General features: G+C 30.9%; 4 protein-coding genes and 2 non-coding genes across 6 annotated transcripts; 2 read left to right on the top strand and 4 right to left on the bottom strand.

Annotated features, from left to right (window-relative positions):
- Nucleotides 1-213: 213 nt before the first annotated feature.
- On the bottom strand, nucleotides 214-3,277 carry LOC137819628 (PTI1-like tyrosine-protein kinase At3g15890). The gene is made up of 4 exons (XM_068623530.2): nucleotides 2,929-3,277; nucleotides 2,406-2,553; nucleotides 1,541-1,803; nucleotides 214-1,049 (listed from the first exon to the last, which is right to left on the bottom strand). Exons 1-4 carry the CDS (start codon nucleotides 2,964-2,966, stop codon nucleotides 401-403), a joined length of 1,098 nt encoding a protein of 365 aa, XP_068479631.1. The 5' UTR covers nucleotides 2,967-3,277; the 3' UTR covers nucleotides 214-400.
- A 5,297-nt stretch (nucleotides 3,278-8,574) lies between these two features.
- On the top strand, nucleotides 8,575-10,791 carry LOC137818133 (phosphatidylcholine:diacylglycerol cholinephosphotransferase 1-like). The gene is made up of 3 exons (XM_068621370.2): nucleotides 8,575-9,276; nucleotides 9,470-9,607; nucleotides 10,242-10,791. The coding sequence occupies exons 1-3, from the start codon at nucleotides 8,923-8,925 to the stop codon at nucleotides 10,548-10,550; spliced, it is 801 nt and encodes a 266-aa protein (XP_068477471.2). The 5' UTR covers nucleotides 8,575-8,922; the 3' UTR covers nucleotides 10,551-10,791.
- A 1,124-nt stretch (nucleotides 10,792-11,915) lies between these two features.
- On the bottom strand, nucleotides 11,916-15,130 carry PIFI (post-illumination chlorophyll fluorescence increase). The gene is made up of 8 exons (XM_068621371.1): nucleotides 14,931-15,130; nucleotides 14,262-14,388; nucleotides 13,987-14,071; nucleotides 13,414-13,492; nucleotides 13,184-13,297; nucleotides 12,982-13,094; nucleotides 12,260-12,370; nucleotides 11,916-12,156 (listed from the first exon to the last, which is right to left on the bottom strand). Exons 1-8 carry the CDS (start codon nucleotides 15,010-15,012, stop codon nucleotides 12,031-12,033), a joined length of 837 nt encoding a protein of 278 aa, XP_068477472.1. The 5' UTR covers nucleotides 15,013-15,130; the 3' UTR covers nucleotides 11,916-12,030.
- A 2,140-nt stretch (nucleotides 15,131-17,270) lies between these two features.
- Nucleotides 17,271-19,390, top strand: FAD5 (fatty acid desaturase 5). The gene is made up of 5 exons (XM_068621368.2): nucleotides 17,271-18,144; nucleotides 18,233-18,373; nucleotides 18,481-18,621; nucleotides 18,764-18,870; nucleotides 18,956-19,390. The coding sequence occupies exons 1-5, from the start codon at nucleotides 17,470-17,472 to the stop codon at nucleotides 19,167-19,169; spliced, it is 1,278 nt and encodes a 425-aa protein (XP_068477469.1). The 5' UTR covers nucleotides 17,271-17,469; the 3' UTR covers nucleotides 19,170-19,390.
- A 491-nt stretch (nucleotides 19,391-19,881) lies between these two features.
- On the bottom strand, nucleotides 19,882-19,954 carry TRNAK-CUU (transfer RNA lysine (anticodon CUU)). Its single transcript has one exon. It is a non-coding gene; the product is annotated as a tRNA-Lys (tRNA).
- Nucleotides 19,955-21,232: 1,278 nt separating this feature from the next.
- Nucleotides 21,233-21,305, bottom strand: TRNAK-CUU (transfer RNA lysine (anticodon CUU)). Its single transcript has one exon. It is a non-coding gene; the product is annotated as a tRNA-Lys (tRNA).
- Nucleotides 21,306-23,910: the final 2,605 nt, after the last annotated feature.

Genomic DNA, 23,910 nt, shown 5'->3' with positions numbered 1-23,910 from the left:
GCTCCATCACTCAGTTAGGACAAACTCTAATTTTGAATGCATTGTAGTTTGTATGTATTTTGTCAAAAACTATTCTTTTATACTTTTCAATATGATGTCAGTCATCACAGTTGTGAAAAGAGTGAAGCTGAATGTTTTAGAAGAAAATATTTGACAATTTCTAATATGGCACTGTTCACCAAAATATAAAAGCAATATTGCATGGTAACAATGGTGAATGAAACACGATGGTGATATCAGATAAACACTACACAAACGGATAAACCCCCAGCATTCACACAACCACACTCATGCAGCAAACACACCCAAGCTAAGCTAAAAAAGGGCTCTGAGTGTTGACTTGCAAAATTGCAACAATACCAAAACAACATAAAAGCCTTCACAGAATCACAGCCATAGTTCATAGTTCAGCATTCTCTCTCAATGGACGTTCTAACTCTTTTTCTTCTGAGATATAGTCGAAACTGTCTTCAGTCTCTGATGTTCCATCATTGGTTTCTGCATCTAGAGGGTTTCTGAACATTTCACTGTTCTCTATATGAGAAAATTTGTCCTTAGACTCTCCCTTGAGTAGCTCTACCACATCAAGCATGGTTGGTCTCTTCTCAGGAAGATCCTGAGCAGACATAAGTGCAACTAAAACAACCCTTTTAAGCTCTGCCTCCACATAGTTACCATTCAGTCTTGGATCAGCAATTTCACCAAATTTCTTCTCACAAACCAATGGCAATGCCCAATCAACTATTGATTGCCTCACTGTGGAACTAAGCTTTTCTGTTGGTCTTCTGCCACTGGCGAGTTCTAGAAGGAGAACACCAAAACTGTAGACATCACAACTCTCATATGCTTTACCTAACATAGCATATTCTGGTGCAAGGTAGCCAAGAGTTCCCTTAACTTTTGTAGTCATCACATGTGTTGCCCCATCAGGGATCAACCTGGCAAACCCAAAATCAGCAACCTTGGCCCGGAAATCAGAATCCAGCAACACATTGCTTGATTTAATATCCCTGTGGATGATACGTGGTGTTGCTTGGTGGTGAAGGTACCTGAAAGTAATAAGATTTATGGATAATAAACGGTTATGGAAGACTACGTAGCACATACACTGAGGACATTGATACGAACACAGAAATACGTACAATATCTAAAATGTAGCATACGAGTATACAGATCTATATATTATATAATTATAAATTATATAAATTGAAACTTTATGTGAACAAGTATGTTTCAGATTTTTTTTTAGCAGAAAGATGTTTTTCGTAACTGGTTCAAAAAGATTTGTTCCTTATTTTTATAATCATAATTTGAGTTTTTAGAAAATTGATGTATTTATCTTTTTTAAAATTGTGTTAGAACCGTGATAGAAATCTAACAAATATTTGTTGAATTTGACATTTCACCGATACGTGTTTTACGAATGCCGTACGAGTGTCAGTGTTCGATACATATGTCTGACATGGACACGTCATTTAAGATTAGTGTGCGAGCCTTATTGGTAGAAGAAGTTCATAAGAAAAGTAAGGTTAGTACTCACACAATTCCTTCAGCAGAACCAATTGCTATTTTCATCCGACGATTCCAATCGAGAGGGCTTTCGAATGAATGGTGTCCATGAAGATGAGAGTGGAGACTCAGATTATGCATATATTCATACACAATTAACCGTTCCTGTCCTTCAGCACAGAAGCCACGAAAACTGAGAAGATTCTTGTGTCGTATTCTTGCCAAGATTTCAAGTTCAACTGTAAATTCTGTCTCATCTATGTTGCTCCAAACTTTCAATCTTTTCACCACGATCTGAAATGACAAGATTTTTCAAACAATAAAGTGTTTATATAATATACATCCGTGGTATTTGCTTGTCATCAGCATATTACAGTAGCTTCAATTCTCAAGCGCTAGATAAAAGGTTTTGAATAGAGGTTTATGCAGCATTAACCCCTGAAACTTCTGATCATATATTCTTTAGAAATCACGTCACTAGATAAAACCAAATCCCACTAGTCTAAATACAAATCCATTAAGGAAGGTAAAACAATTTCACTCTCTTGATTAATATACAACCTTTTTCCATTCTAGTTCAATGCTATTGCTAAGAATAAGAATGAATAACTGAATATTAAAATTCTTATCAACATCAAGGTATCATACTACTTGGGCTCATTCACTAACTATAGAGAACATTATGGTTTTCCAGTGCATGAATGCAGTATATTGTACAAGTCTTCCAGATACGAATAACTTTTCGAGTGGTACACTCTAACACAAGATCATCACCCTATTCGTGGCTAAAATGCGCAAGAACAATCATAGAAGGCACAGAATGCAGCAGATTTGATACAACAGCATCAATAACAACAGCAATAAGTAAATGAATAAAATTCAAAGCATAGTCATACTTGCGATCCATCCCAAAGTTGGCCCCAGTACACACTGCCAAAGCATCCTTCTCCAAGCTTGTTGTCATAGTTGAAATTGTTCGTAGCAGAGTGTAATTCCTTCAAAGAAAACACCCGCCATGTGGGTTGTTCTTTCCCTCGCCTTGCCCTGCATGAACAAGACTCCAGTATCAAACATCTATTGGGTAGAAAATAAAATGAAAAGGCATAACTGAGACCAGAAGATAAAAGATGCACTTAAAGAACTGTGCCAGTGTAGGATCAATGAAACATACACCTTGTATGCTCAGAGCACTTAAAATCTTCTCTACTAATTTTGCCTCTAGAGTTCTACCTAACAAACTTAATTGATTCTTCTTACTCAACAAGAGTCAAGATTGCACAATGAAAAATATCTAACATTCATTATTTTCTTCAAAATTAAACACAAGAACTGAAATCAAACAAACATCTAATTTGATCCAAAAAAACAACAACAGAGCAAGAAAAAGAGTTAAACAAGATTCATGAATTACTCTCATACCGGTTCGAAACTTTTCCGCAACAAAACCAAAAAGCCATAACCTTTTCACCAATGAGACCTACCCACCTTCTCCCTTCTCTCTGTTTTGCAAAACAAACCCAGAAAATGTGAACAAAATAAAAACTTGAAACCGACCCACCAACCCAAAAGGTGTGTTGATGTTGTCCTTGTGTTCCTTTAACCTCGGACTTTGTTTCTTAGGATGGATATTCAGTTCTCAGAGTGAAGGTAGATGAACAAACATGTGTTGCATGAAACAAAGAGAAGAAAAGAGAAAGAGGAGGAGGAAGAAGCAATGCAAAAGGTGATGTTCAGAGAAACTCAAAAGAAAGTGGTAACAGAAAAGAACAGAGCTTCTTCTGTTTAAGGGAAGTTAAGGGCAGTTACTCCTCTCAGACCTTGTCACACTGAACTCCAGCTGTTGGAAAAGTTATTGTTTTTTAATTATTAAACAAAACAAAATATGTGTGGGACCCACATTTCTCTTTAACATTATTTTAATTGTCTTTTGGAAAAATGATGATGACTTATTATATAATATAAAATAATATATTAGAAGTTATAATTTTTAAAAAAATAATAATATTAGAATTTATAGTAGGTTGTATTATGTTTTTAAAAAAAATTAATTTAAAAATAAATGACAATCTTAACCTACAAAACCCAAAAAAGAAGGTTGTGACCAAAAAAAAAGTAAAAGAAACAGAAATAGAAATAAATGAAAAAAGGATCTGTTGTTTAAATAGACAAAAATAATTATATACCAAATAAATAGACAAACAATAATATATATTTATATTATTTCTTTTTTTATATGTAAAAGAGAAAATTAAAATGGTATAAAAAGATCTTACAATAATTAAAATTTCATCTTATCAGAAATGCATTTAATTTTGATCTATTATAATAATTTCGGAGTTGGGAAAGTTATAGTTCTCTTATCTAGTTTGTGTTTTAAAAATAACATTTTCATAAAACTATATTTTTCGATATATTTTTTAACTAATTTTCTCTCGAAATTGTTTTCATGAAAGAATTTAACTTCTGTAAGTTGTTTTGGAACAAAAGAAATGTATCACGTTTCTGCTGTTAAATTATTTAATGAAATAAATAGTTATTTTTATCAAATATGATATTCATTTCTAAATAATGTAGTTTAAATTATTTATTGATTAAATAATGTAATTTAATTTTTCTATGTTGCTTTATCAATAATTATTTAATCCAAACCCATCTTACTATTTTTTTTAATTCCTTGGCTTGTGAATTTGTAATTATTTAATATTATTAGTTTATAAAATATCAAATTACCTTCCACAAAAACAAAAACAAAAATGAAAAATGAAAAAACTTTTACGGAATGATACATACGAAAAAAAAATGTTTAAAATCACTGAAGTGTCAATATTGATCATGGAGAGACTTGTATTAGTGCAGTTAATTACAAAATTAATTAATTTAATTAGGATTAGTTATTTATACTCGATCATAAGTGAAGATTTTTTTCTCATTATTTTGTAATTTTGGCATCCAACATAAAATATAATATAAGAGAGGATATGTTAGAACACATAATACATTATTTTCTTTCTATGAAAACGATTTTTTTCTCATAAATAATGTAATTTTATTTGACTTAAGTTATATTAAATTTTACTAAAATTGTGCTCAACATCTACAACTTTTCCAACTTTAAAGCAAAATTATTTTTGTCTATTTCAAAAAATATCAAATTAAAATTACCGTATTTAAAAGAAAAAAACACCGAAAACGTTATGGAATAAATTTTTTCTTATCACATATAGTGTCATACATTAATTTTGTTTTTTTTACTGTCAAAATATAATTTGATAGGAGTAAATGTAAATGCAGTTTAAATACACCTTTCTCACTTAATTTATCGAAACGTTTTTTTAAGGATAACGGAACTCAAAAACTCCAAAGCAGACAATATCTTAGATGCGGTGATTGATTCTAAAACTTCAAAGCAGACAATATCTTAGATGCAATGATTGATTCTAATGATATTATCTTAACGAACTTGAAGTCAGAACATTAACGTCGTCTGTTAAAATCACGAACAAAATGATGTTATCTAAATCGACTTGAGTTCGAATTTTTGTTTAAAAAAACTTTCTAATTAGAACTTAATGTATCCAAATATATGAATGCATTTTTTTTTCTGAATTTGGTATCGACCATGCAGATTCCTTTATCTTACTTATCAAATTTATGCTAAAAAAGATTATAGCATTTATATCTTATTACTCAATATAGGTGAAACACTTAAATGGTTTAGTTATGATGGGTAGAGAGGGGTAGTTATTAAAGACAAATACAAGTTTTAAATAGAAGAGTCTGAGTTGGTTTTATGAGACTTGTTTTGATCTAATATTTTCCTCATGTTATTTTTTAAAAATAGTTTATATTCAAACAGGCTAATTAATAATTATTTAAAAGTAGTTTATATTGCGTATAAATAAATTTTGTGAAATTACACTTTTGAGCTTCCTTTTTCGTCTTTGAAATATTTTTTTTATCCAAGAGAATCCCTTTTGATGTAATTTTTTGTCACAAAAATTGGCAATTAGGGTAGAGATTGTAACATTTTTCATCATTTTAGGAAATTAGTGTAAAAATGGAGTTGTTGTTCTTAAAGATTCCTACGAGGATACATTAAGAAACTAACCAAATTCATGTGAGTTTTTAAGTGAGTTTGGATTTGTAGGTACACTGCACAAGGGCACCAAGGACATCAACGCAGCTGGTTAGACAAATTTGAGTATCTTTGAAGTAAAAATTTATGTTCATCTTTTTTTCTCATGAAATTTTTGTTAGAAAATTAGTATATAATTAAATAAACTTTTGCAAAAGATTAGAATAGCAATAAAGAAATATATGGGTTGAAGATCTCGTATCGATTAAATATAAGTTCAGTTCATAGTATATAAGTAAATGCAAATTTTATCTTACAAGTGGATTTTAGACTTAAACTATTTTCTAATATGGTATTAGAATCTATTATAGCAATAGTTTGTCAGACCCATAAATATGTATTTCACGCATGAGTTAAAAGTCTCGACCTATTATAATAAGTTGCGAAACTAAAGACCAAATAAAAATTAATGTAAGTTTTTTAGATTAATTATATGACAAATTAAAGATATTTTACTAATTTAAAATGGGACAGATATGACCACGGGAGAGTATGTAGACAGACAAATATGTACATATTCATCCGGGTTATCATGTCTAATTTTAAAAATCAAATATTGTCGATACACATACTTGTACCCAATCAATACAAAGATTATCCGTCAAAATCAGAACAAGTTTAAACAATACCTCTAGGGATGAATTTATTTCATCCTAAATATAGATCACCATCAATAAAAATATAAGAATATATATTTATAAATGTTGGATGAAAATTTGTATTTGAGTCCTTCAAAATTTTACAAAATTTAATATTTATTTCCTCTTTCTACCTTATTTTATTTATATATATATATATATATATATATATATTCTTTTATTCTTTTCTAACTAGATACCATAAATGAATTTTTGATTTTAAAGTGGATTTGATGTTGTGGTTTCTTTTTCAAACAAAAATTATTAAAGTTATACTGAAAGTGAGCTTTTAACAAAAAAATTATTAACAATAATCACTTATTGAGCTTTTTGAAGTGTCGTTCATAAAAGAATCTTGATATATAAAAATTCACAAAAATTTATTATTAATAATGAAATATTCTCCTAAATTAGATAATACAAAAGAAAAAAATGTGAGAAAAAGAGAAATATATAAAATAAAAAACTAAAACTATCATTATTAATTATCAATATACACAGATATTTAATACACAACTCAAACAAAAAAAAATGAAAACATGTCATTGACTATGTCAAATTTCACACTAGTAATACTTACTAAAAAAATTGGCTTCTTCTTCCTGCACCCTACATTTTTCTTCCTGCACCCCACAATTTTGTAAATTCCAAAACTGACCTTCACCTTTTATTTGGAAAAACTAGAGTTTTTCAGGTTACCAGATATTGAGATCTGGGAGTGTGCTACGGATTCATCAATCTAGAAGTGATTCGTGTTCTTTTTCAAATAAAGGGGTGTTTTGAAAGCAACTTATTGATTTTCGGATTGCTGAATCCAGAAGTCTAATTTTTGTTACGGATTGATGGATCTGGAAGATTACCGTATTCACCAATCCAGAATATTTATGGATTTTTCAATCCAGAATGCAAAAAAATAAATGCGAATTTCTCATTCCGTAAAATTACCGAATTGCATTGTCCGGAAGAAGAAAGAGTAGTGTGGGTCTTATGTGTATTTTGGGGTTTCTAAAAATTAGTAGGGATATTTTTGTCTTTGCATTACATTGTGGGGGTGCAGGAAGAAAAATGCAAGGGTGCAGGAAGAAACTGCCTAAAAAATTTAACTCGTCATTGGGTTGTTGGGCCTTTAGTTATTGGGCTTTGACCCCTTTTCTTAAATTTTATAAAACTTACTAAAAAAATAATAATAAATATAAACAAAAGATAAGAAAAATAAAAAAGGACACTCTCAAATTTTGTGTAAACTATCTTATATTAATTTTTTTAAGGAAAACCATGTTGGCGTTAGTTAAAACAAACATACTAGTATAAATAACAAGTATGTAAAAGTTTATCATGTAATGGTTCAACGATTTTTTCAAAACTATTATTTAGATGTTTCTTTTATTTTTTTTCTCTCCTTGAAAGTAAAAAAGTAAATAATGAAGCAACATTATAATTATTATTATGTATGGTTAAACCATAAACCTAAATAAGACGACACATGACTTTTATATGTATTTAGAATGTTGAAAACTTATAAAATATATTATTTTTAATCTTTAATATTAAATTATAATTATATTTCTCTATATTTTAATTATAGATATTGTTTTATTAATACCAAATTAACCACTATTCACAAAAACCTTGATATCTTAACAAAATATAGGTATATTATATAACATACTCATAGTTAAAAACACATTTATTTTCCTTCCAGAACAACAAAGTTAGTTAGTTGCGTGATAATGAAACGATGAAACCTAATCACTTCTCGAATAGGGTCGGAACCAAAAGAACATACTTTTCTTACTTCTCTACTCTGTCTTTGTGAACTATAAGTTTGGATGGTATAGGTAAAAGACACTCAAACGTTAAAGTAAAACTTCGGTGTTTGGCAATCGGTGTTATTAATACTGAAGAATGACATACCTGATTATTGAAATTTATGATTATTTATATGATTATCACGAACCATTTGTTATTGGGTCAGATTAAAAATTTGAGTCGTGATTAAGAATATATTATCTAGTGCTTGATCACCGATTACTCTCGTTAATCCTCAATTTAAACATAATAATTTTAATCGTGTCGTACGATTGTAAGCCAAAAGAAACTACCTCTGAGTCATGTGCTTGAGCCCAATCCGCATCCTTAAAACGAAGAACAGGACAAATTTTCTTTGTCTTCATATTTGGACTTGTTGCCTTCGTTTTGTAAAATAAAATTAATAGAAAATTGCAGTTAGTTATAGCAGTTGACAGCTTCTGCCATGTATAACTGAATTAGATAATCACATTCCTCAGAAATAAGATTATTTGACTAAATTAAGAACAGAGCACAAAATAAAACTATGTCAAAAAAACAGAACAAACCTTCAACGTGTTCCTCAGACCAATTGGTGCAAGGAAGGAAGCAACTTGTGACCACAAAAACCAAAAAGGCATAAAAAATCACATGCAGCACCAATCACTACCATGAAGTTTTAATTTTTTAAAAAGAAAAATAGCAAAAAAGAAAACTTTGGAAGTGGAAGGTGAGAAAGAAAATCTAACCTTAGCCAAACCTAGGAAACTCCGTCACCACTCCGTATTCTGTGGTTTTTATATCATTCCCTCGTTATGACTTTCGCACTCCAAAAAGCTATCTCCAACGGTCATGAACGGCGCCGGTAACTCCTCCGTCAAGCGCAGGGGCAAAAACCACACGCTTCCAGCTAACGGCGTTAAGGTGGCAAACGGCGCCATGGTGGCCAAAGCCGCTTCTACGCACTATTCCGACGCTTCCTTCATGAAATGGACCGTGGCCGATGCGGTCCACGTGGCCACCCACCATTGGATGCCGTGTTTGTTTGCATTGGGACTCCTTTTCTTCATGGGCGTGGAGTACACGCTCCTCATGGTTCCGCCGTCGTCGCCGCCCTTCGACTTGGGCTTCATCGCCACGCGCCACCTCCACGCGATCCTCGAGGCGTCGCCGCACCTCAACACGCTCTTCGCCGCGCTCAACACGGTACGTCGTTCACGCTTTCCCAGATCTGAATCGACGGGGTTCTTTCTTTTTTGTTTCGGATTTTTCTTGTGGGTAGTTGCGGAATCGAATTGTTTGAAGGAAATGCAAATGGGTTGGTCTCAAAATCTGATCTTGCGGCGTTTTTTTGTTTAATTTTTCTATGCTTTGCATTGATGGCTTTTGAGATGCGTAGGTGTTTGTCGGAATGCAAACGACTTATATCTTGTGGACGTGGCTGATTGAAGGACGCCCCAGAGCCACCATTTCAACACTGTTCATGTTCACGTTTCGTGGGATTTTGGGGTATTCCACCCAGCTCCCGTTGCCTCAGGTGATCGATCATTCAGTTTCTACAAAAACAAAGCTTAGACACATTTTTTTTTGTTATAGTTTTCTCTGATTTCGAATCTAAGTTTTTACTTGATATTTTGCCTAATTAATGAATGTTTGTGTGACTAATTCTAAGCTTGATCAGAGAACATCACTAAAAAATGGTATCAAGTTTTCTCAATTCAAATAATTTGGTGTTGTTTTTGTCATTAGAATCAACGTTTTATCTTGATTCTAACTTAGGAGGATGTCACCAAAAGGGTTCATTACTATATTATCTATCTTGTCCTAAAAGTGTTAGACATTGTTATTTCATTCAAGTCTTTGAAAAAACCAGAGAAAAAGAAGGTTTTCATAATAACTGCAGTCTGGTAATTATGCAGGTCGAAACTTAGAAGAGTAATATTAATGTATGTATAAAGATTGAAATAACAGTTGGTGTTTAAGTTTAGAAATCTAGATGAAATTTATAATTTCAGAAATTTCTTTGGTTTGAGAAATAACAGGTGGTGATTAAACACTTGTCAGAACAAGAGGAGATTCAGCAAAAAAAGAAAACACATGAAGAATATTTTGCTTTTGATCATTGAAACTTGTTTTAATTGGTTGTTTTATGTAATTTTGATGGTGAATAGGAATTTCTGGGTTCTGGTGCGGACTTCCCTGTTGGAAACGTGTCTTTTTTCTTGTTTTTCTCGGGGCACGTTGCAGGGTCTGTGATTGCTTCATTGGACATGAGAAGGATGCAGAGGAGGGAACTGGCATGGACTTTTGATGTGCTGAATGTTTTGCAAGCTGTGAGGTTGCTGGGTACCAGAGGCCATTACACTATTGATTTGGCCGTAGGGGTTGGTGCTGGACTTCTTTTTGATTCTTTAGCTGCCAAGTACGAAGACAGCAAAAGGAAAACTGCTCTCACCACAAAGCACGATTTGATTTCCTGAACAGTGTGCATAATTTGCTAAAAAGGAGTTTAACAAAAGGGTCATGGGAAAGTACACAAAAGGGTGAGAGTTTGGATTGTAGAAAAGAAAAGAAAAGATGAAAGAATGATACTGTAGGAGGGAGTATCACAGTAGGAGTAGTCTTAATTACAGTGTACTGAGTCTCTTTTTCTTATTGCTGTGTAAGTTGGAATTCTCTTGCCATGATTCAATGATTAAAGGAATTAAGTTTTGATTATTACATCAGATTTAAGATTGTGTACTTTGGTTGTGTTAAAGTTTGATTTGAATTTGAATGTAGTGGTTATTTGTATATGCAAGTTTTCTTTTGATTGGTTTGGCCAGCAAAGTCAGAAGAATCATATAAGGCTGCTTTTGAATAATTCCATGGAGTGATGGAAGCATGAAAGGAATTAAAAGACTCTGACTTTAATATTTTACATTTTAGTTTGTCTTCATCTGGCATATTTTGATTTTTTTTTAATTTGAGTATTCCTATCAATTCCACATTAGAGTTTAAAATATTAAACTTTATATACAAAGAATAAGTTTTTCAAATCTATACTTAGTTATAAGGTTAAATATATTTTTTATCCTTGTATTATAATACGAAATTAGTTTTTTTTATCCTTGTATTATAATACGAAATTAGTTTTCTTCTTATTGTTCAAACTTTATAACATCCATAAACTTGCTATATTGAATTGATTAAAATGATTTTTTTAATGTGAAATGGTTGTTAGTTTGTTTTAAAAAGCTTGTTGTTTTTTTATTGCAAATTGATATCCATTATACATAAGAATTTATTTTAATCATTTTCATATTATAATTAATTGGATAGGAATGAAAATCAAATTCGTGTTATAGTATCAAGACGAAAACAAATGTAGAGAGACGAAAAATATATTTAATCACATATAATATTGTTTAACATTAACTGTAATTATTGTGATCGCTAAAATAAATTTTTCATAATTTAAATTGATTAAATCATATTTAAAATCAATTATGCTATCAGATAAATTTAATGGATTGATTATGTTATCTATTGAGTATGAGATGTTAGAATTATTTCATTATAAAACTCTAATGAATAATTTTAAATCTCAAAAGGCTAACAAAGTTAAGCTATATCAAGATAATTTATATCTTAAGGTAAAAAAAAAAATAGATATGACATGCACACGTCACTGTAAGATTAATCATTCTAACAACAAATCCAAACTTCAAAACTCTTATACAGTGATTATGAAATTGAATGAATATTTATTATCAAGTATGGAAACTGTAGTTTGTTAATATTATGTATACTTTTCTCACACAAATTAAACTTTCAGCTTGACTAAGAGAGAGAGAGTGAAGATGTTTTGATAAAACCATAGTTTTTTCAAGAGTGAAATTTATATACAATATGCACTATCTATGTACTTAAAACTAACATAAAGTATGATCCAAATGAATATTTATGAAAAGTATAGTGCTAATCCTCAGACTCAGAATCCAAATCAATTGGACATGTTCCATCATCTACATTGGCTAGAGGATTGTAGAGGTGAGAACTAGGATCTGTGCATCCTAAAACAAGATTCAGATCGCAGCGATCTCCCTGCATGAATGTTTTCATTCATCATTAAGAAACTGAAAGTGTTCCAAGCAAAAGAACCATTTTAAAGAGTGAAGACAATGAAAAAATGGAAGAATGTTCTCACCCCTTCTTTTGATAAATTGCCAATCATAGCACATCTGGATACAACTGTGTTTGTGTCTGGAAATATTGCCTTCTCACATGCTCCTTCTTTACTCAGTTCATCTGCCAATCCCTATCACATAATAACAGTACACCCAATTCAAAGTCTAGTTAACTAAAGAAAAGTTAACTAAAGAAGTGCTGATAAATTGAAAACCATGTATCAGGTAATAACATAGAAAGATAAATACATTATTTTTGCTGAAATGGAACAATTTTGAAATTGTATTGAACAAACTATGAAAACCATGAAAACCATGTATCAGGTTATAACATAGAAAGATAAATACATTTTGCTGAAAAGGAACAATTTTGAAATTTTGAAATTGTATTGAACAAACTACAGTTATAAATCAGTTGTTACCAGTGTTGTTGTCAAAATAACATTTTTCGTTTCTTTAACAACTCCTTAGTGTCAAAATAAATGTACTAAATTCTCACAACCCCAAATATACTTCTCTAGTATTTTGATTTTGTCATGCACATAACTCTAGTATTGGCACCAACTTCTTTTTAGCATGAAAGGTTTTGTAATTTTAAATCAAATCTGAGATTATCAGACATATATGGACCTTCCATTATGTCTTACTTCTTCCAAAGATATATTGGGAGTCTGATCATAAAGCTAACATGAGTGGAGTATGAAACCAGAGGAAGTTGATTCAGAGAAAGTTGTGCCCTTACCCTATTAAAAAACTCAATTGGCTTGTTCTTCAAAGCCTTGGGAACTTCAAATTGCAGTCTATAAGGGCCATCCCAGTCTACTCCATTTGTAAAGGAGAAGATCAAGTTCAGAGCTGCACAAAAAAGAGATGTAAAAACAAGATAACATTGAATGTTTTTGTCTGCATGCAAAGTATAGTTAGAAGCAAGAGTACCATATTACCATGCTTTGGAATGCATATCTGAATGGTGTATATTGGGGCATCAGCTTTGCCTCTATTTTTTCTAAGCATAGCCCTTGGCTCACCACCACACATAATTGGCTGATTAAAACCTCCTGAATGAATGAAATGTTACTACTCAGTTGGAAAAGAACTAGAAAAACGAACAAGTATTAAGCAAAATTACTTTCTCAAACATATTGCTGATCATGCCAATCATCACAAACATTACCATTAAAAGCAATTCCAAATTCTTCACTAGGGACAAGTTGAGTTGCTGCTGGATTATACAAAAGCTTTACCTTTTCTCCCTGCCAAAATTTGTAAAAAAATTACTAAAAGACTACGTAGCATAGACACTGACAACACGAATACGGACATGAAAATACGTGTATAATCTAAAATGTAGGATACAGAAACACAAATTTATATATTATATAATTATGAATTATATAAATTAACAATAAAGATTTATGTGTACAAGTAGGTTTCGGTTTTTTTTTTCGAAGCAGAAAAATGTTTTTCATAGCTAGTTCAAAAGGAATTTTGTTCCTTATTTTTATAATCATAATAAAAATTTATACAGTAAGTTTGAGTTTTTAGAAAATTAATATATTTATTTTTTTTAAAATTGTGTTAGAACCGTGCTAAAATTATCATAAATCTAACAAATATTTTTTGAATTAGACACTTCATCAATATCTTACAAGTGTGGTATGTGTCCGATAAGTGTATCCGAGGCTCATATCTAAAAGGTAATGGATTAAGTATCTTGCAATCAGTGAACTCAAAACATTACACTTACTGAAGTGGGAGGGAGGCCATTCATTGTTTTCCAATAGACAGGAGCCCTCCCAATTTCAAACTGAGCCCATGAAGGAAGCTTGTACCTGTAAAACATTAATAATAGATGATGCTTTTGTAGTAAGTTTATCCAAAACTAACTTTTATTTGCATAACTTGAGCACCATCCCCACCACCCTTTCACTATTTAGTTTCCAATATGTATAATACTAAAATAGTGATGTGAAAAAAAAAGCAAAAATAGTAAATGGTATCATCAAGAAGGGGAATTCATACTCCTGAATTTTCTCAGTTGTTGTTGTTGGTGTTGCAACAGCAGCAGCACTGATCTTTTTGCTAACTTTCATATGCTTTTGCTTCACAGGGTAACTTTTTGGTAAGGACACATTGAGAAAAGGGCTAGCTGCATGAGAAATGACAAGTGTTACATTTGATTGAAATATGCAACATAGTTCACACTCCTATTAAGATGAAAAATCCACAGTAGAAAAAAGGGATAAGAAATCTAATTGAACAAAAATATTATAGTCTGAGTGGCTATAAATCTATCAAAAGATTCAGTATTAATGAACCATCTTATGAAATTAAAATGATTATAACAACCCAACAGCTACTCCTGTTCCACCAAAGTGAGAAATGATTAAAGGAAGGAAATTGTCAAAAGGGTCAGATCAGATAAGAACACAACAGGTTTTAGCTTTAGTAAAGTTCTGATGCAATTATGGTTTCTTTTGATTCCCACCAAGGTGGAGAAACTTTGTTCTAGGACTTTTAGCAGCAGTCAAGAAAGATATAAACACATAAGAGCACCCATAATAAAAATTATGCATATTCAAATCACATGGTCCTTTGCAGCAAAATCTTAAATGTTGATACAATATATAACATATTATTGTTGACAAAATATGGCAGAAAATGAAATAAAGGCATGTTAGAGGGACTGACAAAGGGTGTTTGAAATGGTAGGAGGCACAGGCAAGCATGGTTGTGTGGGAGAAGCAAAGATAGAGGCATTGGTTGCAGCCATGTCTGGTTGGAACAAGGTAAGGTAGTGAAGAGAAGAAGCAAAGTGATATCTAAGAGTTGAACATGTCCAAATTTATAATAGCCAAGAGATAACAAGAGATAGATGATATTTTTCAGTGTGTGTAGAAAGTGGCAAGTGGCAAAGGGTATGACAGAGAAATAACAGCTCTAACCAAAGATTTTTTCTAAGAAGACAATATTAGTCAAATTTTTCAGATATTTTTTAACACAATATACTAAAGAAAAAGAAAAATGTTACTTTGATAACTCTCCAAATTAAAATATACCAGTTTACCATTATGATTTATTAATATAATTTTTAAATTATTTTATTTTAATAAACAAAAAATTATTTATTTTTCTAGTTATAATCTAGTGCATGATTATCCATATATCATATTTTAGAAAAAAAAAACTCATCATATAATGTCTTTACAATACTCATAACAAAACTTTTTTTTATAGAAACGAAAGTGTTTAGTAATATAGAAATAATATACAAATTATATTCATTTGAGATTTTTGTTTTGAATAATGCCATGCCAATTCTGACTAACCCAAAACATTAAGGTTAGTTCATCATTGATCAACCCATTTTTTTCTAATCCAACTTTTAGTGTGTTCAAGGTTAAAAGATTAGTTGGTTAAATCAGTTTTTAATATATAAATTTATTTTTTTATGCATAATAGGTTAATGAAATAGGTTTTTATTAGTATTAAGTAAAAACAAATAATTTGTATTATAAGTAGTAAACTAAAATATATAATAATATAAATAAAATGAATTGCATGCATTGTAACCAATAAAAGAGTATTAATTTTTTCTTTTACAATTTTACCAATTAAAAAATAAATAAATCTACCCTAATAAAATTTTAACAGTAATTGCTTCATGCACCCAATGAGCCAATAAAAAATTCAAAATTCCAAAATTGCCCTTCATTCTGGAATTAAAAATCTGTAATTTAAAAATACATTCTAAAAACAAAAAATTGGAATAGATCTTTTATGCTTTTGAAATAAAATTATAAAATAGAATTAGAAAACTAAAATCACATTCTAAAAAACAATTCCAGAATAAAAAAAATATTAAAAAAATTCTAAAATCTGAAAAAGTATTTCAAAAACCTAAATCTCGAAATATCAAAAATACATTTTGACCCGGATTCCTCATTTTTATTTAAAAACTACAAAATACAGTTTGATATTTTGCGTTAATAATAAGGTGAATGCGGTTGCAAAAGTAATTGCAAATTCTAGGTTTGATTGAATAAATATTTACAATTTTATATTTATACATTGGTAAATTTTATAGTATATAATTTTATATATTTTTGGAGTAAAATTTAATTTTATAGTATTATTAATTTAACCATTGGATAGAATTTAGGTGTATATAGTGAAAATAGTGTAAAACATGAGTTGAAATTTATGAAGTTCGGACACTTCTTTTAAATGGCGTGTCCGTTTCAGATACACGTATCGGATACCGATACTCGTAAGACACGGGTAGGACGGACACCTATCGGTGAAATGTCTAATTCAAAAAATATTTGTTAGATTTATGATAATTCTAACACGGATCTAACACAATTTTTAAAATAAGAAATACATTATTTTTTAAAAAACTAAAGCTTATTACAATGATTATAAAAATAAAGAACAAATTCTTTTGAATCAGTCATGAAAAAATCTTTTTCTCCAAAAAAACTAAAACATACTTAATGCACATAAATCTTTATTTTTAATTTATATAATTCATAATTATATAATATATAGATATATGTTCCCGTGTTCTAATTTTAGAGATTATACATATCTCCGTGTGTATTTGTACGGTATTCATATCGTATCGTATTCGTGTCAGTGTCTATGCTACATAGGTTGAAATTACTTCTTTTAAGCTGATGTCCTCGTGTGTTATCTGAGTTCGAGTATTTTCTATCAGGTTATCTTCTTTTCTTTGTATAGGATAGTGTTCTCTCCACTTCCACTTGAGTTATATTCTCGAAGCAATTACAATCAATCTCTATAACTAAAGTTCTATCTTCTTTATAAAAAATAAAAAAAAATCTTTTTAATTAAATTCAGTTATAAATATCATGTATTTCTCACACTTTATTATTGGGCTCGACCTCATCAATAGTCGTATCACAAATAATTTTAAAAAAATATATATTTAGGAACTAGGACCAATATCTTGTTTTCTTTTCAACTTAGAATACCTGACAGAAAAAAAAAGAAAAAAAAAAAAAAGACAGAAGTGTGTTTTTTATATGAGAAATGAAAAGATGAGAAGGTTGTTGGATTCGAATCCCCTTGAACCAATGTGATTCACAGGCCAACAGCTTGAGTTATCCTCTGTTTCTCTCTGTCTCCACTTGCTTTAACTTCACCACAATTTTCCTTTCTCTTCAAAATCCATTTTCCTTACACCGGCCACACCACATGTTTGTTAATGGTTTTGTTTGGTCACTTGCACTTGCACGTCACAATCAACCTCACCACGTTAAAACCCAAACCAATTATCCCCACAACACCACCTTCCACAAAAATCATTCAATTCCCTTGCTTCCATTCCATGGCTCTCATCACCACCCAACCTAAAAACCCCATTTTCCACCGCTGCACCACCCTTCACCGCTCAATTCCACGGCGGGATAATAGTACTACTGTTCTTGGTCTTGGGTCCATTAAAAACTTCAGCTTTGACCAAAAACAAAGCAAAATCTCCCTTAAAAACAACCCCTTTTGCTATAATTTGGCAGTGACGGCCAAAGCCACGGCCAATGCAGCATTTGGAGGGGGTTTGGAGGCAGAGGGGTCACTGAAACACAGAAGGATTTTGTTGTCTGAAGTTGAGGTGAAGAGAGAGAGGAGTGTTTTCTTTGGGAGGAAATGGAACTCTTTAGATGTTGGCACTGCTGGAATGGTGTTGGTCATGCATGTGCTTTGCCTCTTTGCTCCATTCCACTTCAATTGGCCAGCTTTTTGGGTGGCTGTGGCTCTCTACGTTGTCACTGGCCTTTTTGGCATCACTCTTTCTTTCCACAGGAACCTTTCTCATAGGAGTTTCAAGCTTCCCAAATGGCTTGAATATTTCTTTGCCTATTGTGGGGCTCTGGCACTTCAGGTGGATTTTGTTTCTTCAAAACCTTTCCATTCTTCTTTCTCCGTATCTTTCTTCATGCTTTTGTTTTTGTTTTGTTGTGGTGATGCAGGGAAACCCAATAGATTGGGTAAGCACACATAGATACCATCACCAGTTTTGTGATTCTGAGAGAGACCCTCATAGCCCCACTGAAGGGTTCTGGTTCAGCCATATGAGCTGGCTCTTTGATACTAATTCTATCATTGAAAGGGTATGTGTAATAGACACCATATGAATGTTTATCTCTACCTCTCTTCTGCATAAGCAAACAACCTTAATTTTTGCAAATTTATCATGGGATATTTTATGTATGTGCAGTGTGGAGAGCCAAATAATGTTGTTGATTTAGAGAAACAACCTTTTTATAGACTTCTCCGAAGCACTTACCTTGTCCACCCTTTTGCTTTGGGAACCCTTCTATATGCAGCAGGAGGATTTCCTTTCCTAGTTTGGGGAATGGTACTAAAAGTTTCTCTCATTTTACTTTCACTTTAAAAAGAATATTTGTTCTTTAAACACAACTCATATCAGAAAAAAGAAAAGTGAGAACCAATTTGGTAGACTAGACTATTTCAATTACACCTTTCTTTGATAAACGCAGGGAGTGAGGATTGTTTGGGTTTATCACATAACCTGGTTTGTAAACTCAGCTTGCCATGTATGGGGGAATCAGGCCTGGAACACCAGGGACTTGTCCAGAAATAATTGGTAATTTTTCTTATCATAAACTTTTCATAGTTTGATAATTGGTTCTAGTTCACATGCTGATCTAAAAAAATGAAAATTTTGACAGGTGGGTGGCATTGCTTGCATTTGGTGAAGGTTGGCACAATAACCACCATGCTTTTGAGTATTCAGCTCGACATGGACTAGAGTGGTGGCAACTAGACATGACTTGGTACGTTGTGAGATTTCTCCAAGCTGTTGGGTTGGCCACTGAAGTCAAGTTACCCACAGAGAGTCAGAAGCAGAGAATGGCATTCAATAGTGATACAATAACCACATGAAACACATTTTTTGTCCTTTAACAAAAAGAGTGTTGGAAATAGTAGTAAAATGAAGGAAAAGAGTTTGATAGGTACATGTTGATGGCACAAAGGTTTTGGTTTTGGTAGGGAAATTATCTTCTTGGGTCTTACTTTCAGCCATCATGGACATGAATGCTGGATTTGACCATCTAGTAAAAAAAATTCACTATTAACTGATACAGTAGAATATTCTATGACTATCCTTGTCACCTTCCTCATCCTCCTTAATCATCATCACTTTGGAACAATTTATTTGTAATGCTTCCCTGTTCATACCAACCCAATGGCTGCACAGTACTCTTCATTGCATAATAATACAAACTGAGTGGCTCTGAAGCCAAACTCATTCAGTCATAATTTGATTACAGACCAAGTGTGTAGCTTTTGTGTTAGCATGTAAACAGAGAAGCAATAGTGCACTATCTCAACGCATATCCAAACACAAATGCAAGATTTGTATGGTATTGGCCCCCACCACATTTGAAGGAAGTGGCATTGGAATTGTCAACCAAACTTTGTGCACTACAATCACATGTTATTATTCTTTGCTAAAGTAAGGTTTAACATGTTCATTATGTGCTGAAGATTGTCCAATAATCATGGCATGAAAAATGCATACTTTCACCGTCCAGTTTCATTGTTGACATAGACAAAAAAAAGTTTAAAAAAAATAAAAGAAAGTTATAGAAAACGCCCACCGTGGGGCTCGAACCCACGACCACAAGGTTAAGAGCCTTGCGCTCTACCAACTGAGCTAGACGGGCTATATAAAAACTAAACAAAATAAACTAAATAAAGATTACAATTTTTCAAAAAAATTGCATAAATATAAATAATTGTATAAAATTTACTTAATAAATAAAAGAATACATTTTACAAATACGTTAATTTTTCTCTTTATTTCAATGTAAAACAAAACCAGCTTGGATATTATATTTATATGTCTTGCTTTTTAATTTAAACTTAAACTAGTTAGAGCATGAATTACTCAAACTTGTTTCTATGAACACTTCTCTCAACTAACAATGTTTTCCAACAAGATAATAAATTAGAAATATTTAAATAATTGAATCAACTTAAATATAACTTGTGCCTTATAATTAAATTATTTTAGTAACATTATTTTTTTTGGTCAAAATTACTATCTTCTGATTTGACTTCTACATCAATCTAAATATAGGTCATTTTACATTTTTTAAATAGGATCGTTTAATTTAATCAATCACAATTTATCTAATTATCTATAACTTATATTTAACTTATTTTTAATTATATTTACACATTTTTTAAGACTATTTTATCCATCAACCACTCTATCAAGCACTTCACTTACACCAGTTAATAAATGAAAATTTGTTAGTTTTCCCTCTCTCTTATTAAGCTTAACAATGGTTTATCTTTAATGGGCCGAAAAACTAAGCTCAAGAAAAATCATTGGCACTTGTTTATGAGATCGGGCTTTTGGGATATATATACTTGCTGGATCTGTAAAAAATATTCCAGCCCAACGGGCTGATCTAGTGTCCAACGGGCCGGACCAGGCTAGGCTATTATAATTATGGTCTAAAAAGAATTGATTATTTCTATTTATGTATCATTTCTTATAATTTTCTTTGTGAATATTGTTTATTGATGTGATTAGGATATAAGTACATAACATATCTAAGTACTCTTATTTTTTGTTTTACTCTGGAGTTTGAACTCACTAGCTGTACAATGCACAAATTTAAGTTCTCCTAGTATCTGAATGAACTAATTATTTTTCAAGATTTTTTATTTTTAAGTTTATAGAGATTTTGGTTGCCATAGAAATGTATCCTAATAGTATGTATGATATGCTTTGAGATTCTTCCAGATTTTAGTAGCTTTGTCTCATCTCATGTGGTAATTTGTAGTTATTCACAATAGAACTTGATCTCGGACCAAATTAATGCATAAATTCTAAATGTGGGTCATGCTACAAATTTTAGTTAGATTAAGAGAAAATAAATACTTAACAAATGTAAATAAAAAATTAAAAAAATTAAAAAAATAAGAGAAATCGCCCACCGTGGGGCTCGAACCCACGACCACAAGGTTAAGAGCCTTGCGCTCTACCAACTGAGCTAGACGGGCTATGCCAAAACAAAATAATATTATTTAGATTATTATTCCAATAATGTTATTCCAATTTTTTTACATAAATATTAATAATTGTATAAACTTTACTCAATAAATAAAAGAATACATTTTACAAATATGTTAATGTTTCTCTTATTATTAAGCTTCTAGGTCGAAAAATTAAGCTGGTGAAAAATTATTTAGACTTGTTTATGAGATCGGGCTTTTCGAGATATATATACTTGATGGATGTGTAAAAATGATTCTGAAATTTTAATAATATCCTTCTTATGAGTATAGTATAAAGTGTGGTGTTTTCTTCTTATTTTTAAGTGGTAGTGGTTAATAGTAACTAGTGATGAATATTAGTGATTGTAGTAAGTTTTTTGATACTTTTACGGGTGATAGTTGTGTTTTTGTTCACTTATTTTTTTCCATATTTTTGAAAGTCACAAAACACATAAAAAAAAACAAACGAGATGCAACAAAGGAGTACAAAAGAACTTCAAATACAATTAATATTCTTATCGACCATTTCACAAATAATCAAATTATGAAATTATGTATGAAGAATTTTTCGATATAATTGAGAAAATTTAATTCGTTTCAACTTCTAGATAATTTTACCACTAATTATTTTTTGTTTAAAACAATGATTAGCATTGTAAAAAACATTGAGTATATGCCAGTAGTACTTCTCTAAGTTTATTCCAAACTCAAGAAGCACAAAATAAATTATTATCAGGGTAGTTATTTTTGGTTTTGAATTATTCTTAGACTTATATTAAATAATAATATGAAATATCATTATAAATTTATTGTAATGATGATTTTCATAACTTATTATAATCTATTGTGTTATAATCAAATAATGATTATCTTATAAAAATGAAGAACCAAATTTGATGATTACCTTTATAACATAATCAGCATTGTTGTGCCAATTATATGAAAAGGAAGAGGATAAAATAACATCATTTCAGCTTTTGACTTATATGTTATTGTCTATTTTAATGGGGCTTAGACACTATTATTACGGTTGGACAATTTAATATTCTTCTTCAATTGTGTTTTTTTTTCTTATTCTTATCGATATTCAATTGAAAAATAATAAAAATTAAATAAAATTTCACAAAAAATTATCAGCTAAAATATTTATATAGATTAATATTAAAAAAAATAACTGTAAAAAAATTATAATAAACTATACTTTTTTTTATCAAATCCTATCCTTTCAACTATAGGAGTGTAAGTGGTGTGTTCAATATAATTTTAAGCTCGATCTAATTAAATTGTATTGGAATGAGTTGAATTAGCCTTTTTTATTTATTTAACAACCCAACTATAACAAGATTGAGTTGGGTCACATAATTAAGTGATTAAAATATACTGTAAAGACATAAAATACTAAAATATTAAAAAAGAATCAGAATTTTCTCACAACTCATCAAACTCAATCTAAAAAATATTCACATAATTTTATTTATACAAAAAAATAATTAAATAAATAATATATATTATGTTATAAGATGGGGTTGAATTTAATTATCACATTTAAAATCCATACACTATAATATTATCTAGGCTAATTATATAAATTGGTTCAGTAAGTAAAACTTAATGAAGTATAAAAAAAAATAAATAGAAAATTCATGAGCTAGATAGATAATGTGAACCCCACTTACATTCCTAATCTAAGCAAGTGTTTTTTATGTATAAAAAAACTGCATATCTAAAATGGTGGCAGAAACAGTTTATTAATAGGTGCAAATGTTAACTGGTTTCTTAGGGTGGTCCATCACCGTGAATGAACATAGAATTGAAAAGTGTTGTTCTGATCATCCATTAAAATTGCTTGTTCTACAGACAAAAAAACTCAAGTTACCCATAATGCACCACGTGTCCAGCATGGTCTAAACTTTGCAAGACCCTTACCTGCATTGCACAGTGTACACGTATGAGCCATGACAGCCTTGTTCAACGGGCGTTATTATCTTCAAACTTCAAACTTCTCTTCTTTTTCTCTATGCCCTGATTTCGATGTACCATCACCCTCACTCTCCCTACCTACAAGGCTTTTCTTTCTTTTCCTTTTCCTTTTCATTTGCCTCGGGAAAGTGGAAAAAGGTTTCAAACCTCATCAGAAAGGTGGAACCATCTTCATAAGCATTTGTCTTGTCACCACCTATTATGAGCGTACACTCATCTTAAATTATGTTTCAGTATTTAGACTTATATTCTTAATTTATATAATATATACTCGTGTCACTACAGGTATATTTTCCTATTCGTATACATGTAGTATCGTATTTGTGTTTATATTAGTGTTAGTATGTGATTGATGATATTTTATTGTATATAAGTGAGTGTAAACTTCAACTGTATTCAGTTTTACGGGGTTAAGTTAGGTTTAAATTCACTTCGTAATAGTAATATGATATCAGAGTCATTTAAAATTTATCATAACAAGTGTTTGTTGGGTCTATCATGTTACCGCTGAATATTCATAATATGTTATTCCACGAGCTGTTACTCTCGACGTGAATACAAACACCAGTCTCATAAATCGATTTTATGAAGTTGAGTTAGGATTAAAGTATACTTCTCAATAACCTCTTAT

The sequence above is a fragment of the Phaseolus vulgaris genome, chromosome 10 (assembly GCF_051622355.1).
Source record: "Phaseolus vulgaris cultivar YP4 chromosome 10, ASM5162235v1, whole genome shotgun sequence".
NCBI classification, from domain to species: Eukaryota; Viridiplantae; Streptophyta; class Magnoliopsida; order Fabales; family Fabaceae; genus Phaseolus; species Phaseolus vulgaris.
This window is presented reverse-complemented; position numbering and strand designations above follow the sequence as displayed.

Coding starts and splice junctions, on each gene's coding strand:
- LOC137819628 (XM_068623530.2), bottom strand. CDS start 2,966: ATGGCTTTTTGGTTTTGTTGCGGAAAAGTTTCGAACCG. Junction 2,554..2,928: donor TGCGGAAAAGTTTCGAACCG/GTATGAGAGTAA, acceptor TTGTTCATGCAG/GGCAAGGCGAGGGAAAGAAC. Junction 1,804..2,405: donor AACTTTGGGATGGATCGCAA/GTATGACTATGC, acceptor TTGTCATTTCAG/ATCGTGGTGAAAAGATTGAA.
- LOC137818133 (XM_068621370.2), top strand. CDS start 8,923: ATGAACGGCGCCGGTAACTCCTCCGTCAAGCGCAGGGGCAAAAACCAC. Junction 9,277..9,469: donor TCTTCGCCGCGCTCAACACG/GTACGTCGTTCA, acceptor TGAGATGCGTAG/GTGTTTGTCGGAATGCAAAC. Junction 9,608..10,241: donor CCCAGCTCCCGTTGCCTCAG/GTGATCGATCAT, acceptor GATGGTGAATAG/GAATTTCTGGGTTCTGGTGC.
- PIFI (XM_068621371.1), bottom strand. CDS start 15,012: ATGGCTGCAACCAATGCCTCTATCTTTGCTTCTCCCACACAACCATGC. Junction 13,298..13,413: donor ATTTGGAATTGCTTTTAATG/GTAATGTTTGTG, acceptor TCATTCATTCAG/GAGGTTTTAATCAGCCAATT. Junction 12,157..12,259: donor GCAATTTATCAAAAGAAGGG/GTGAGAACATTC, acceptor ACATTCATGCAG/GGAGATCGCTGCGATCTGAA.
- FAD5 (XM_068621368.2), top strand. CDS start 17,470: ATGGTTTTGTTTGGTCACTTGCACTTGCACGTCACAATCAACCTCACC. Junction 18,145..18,232: donor GTGGGGCTCTGGCACTTCAG/GTGGATTTTGTT, acceptor GTGGTGATGCAG/GGAAACCCAATAGATTGGGT. Junction 18,871..18,955: donor GACTTGTCCAGAAATAATTG/GTAATTTTTCTT, acceptor AAATTTTGACAG/GTGGGTGGCATTGCTTGCAT.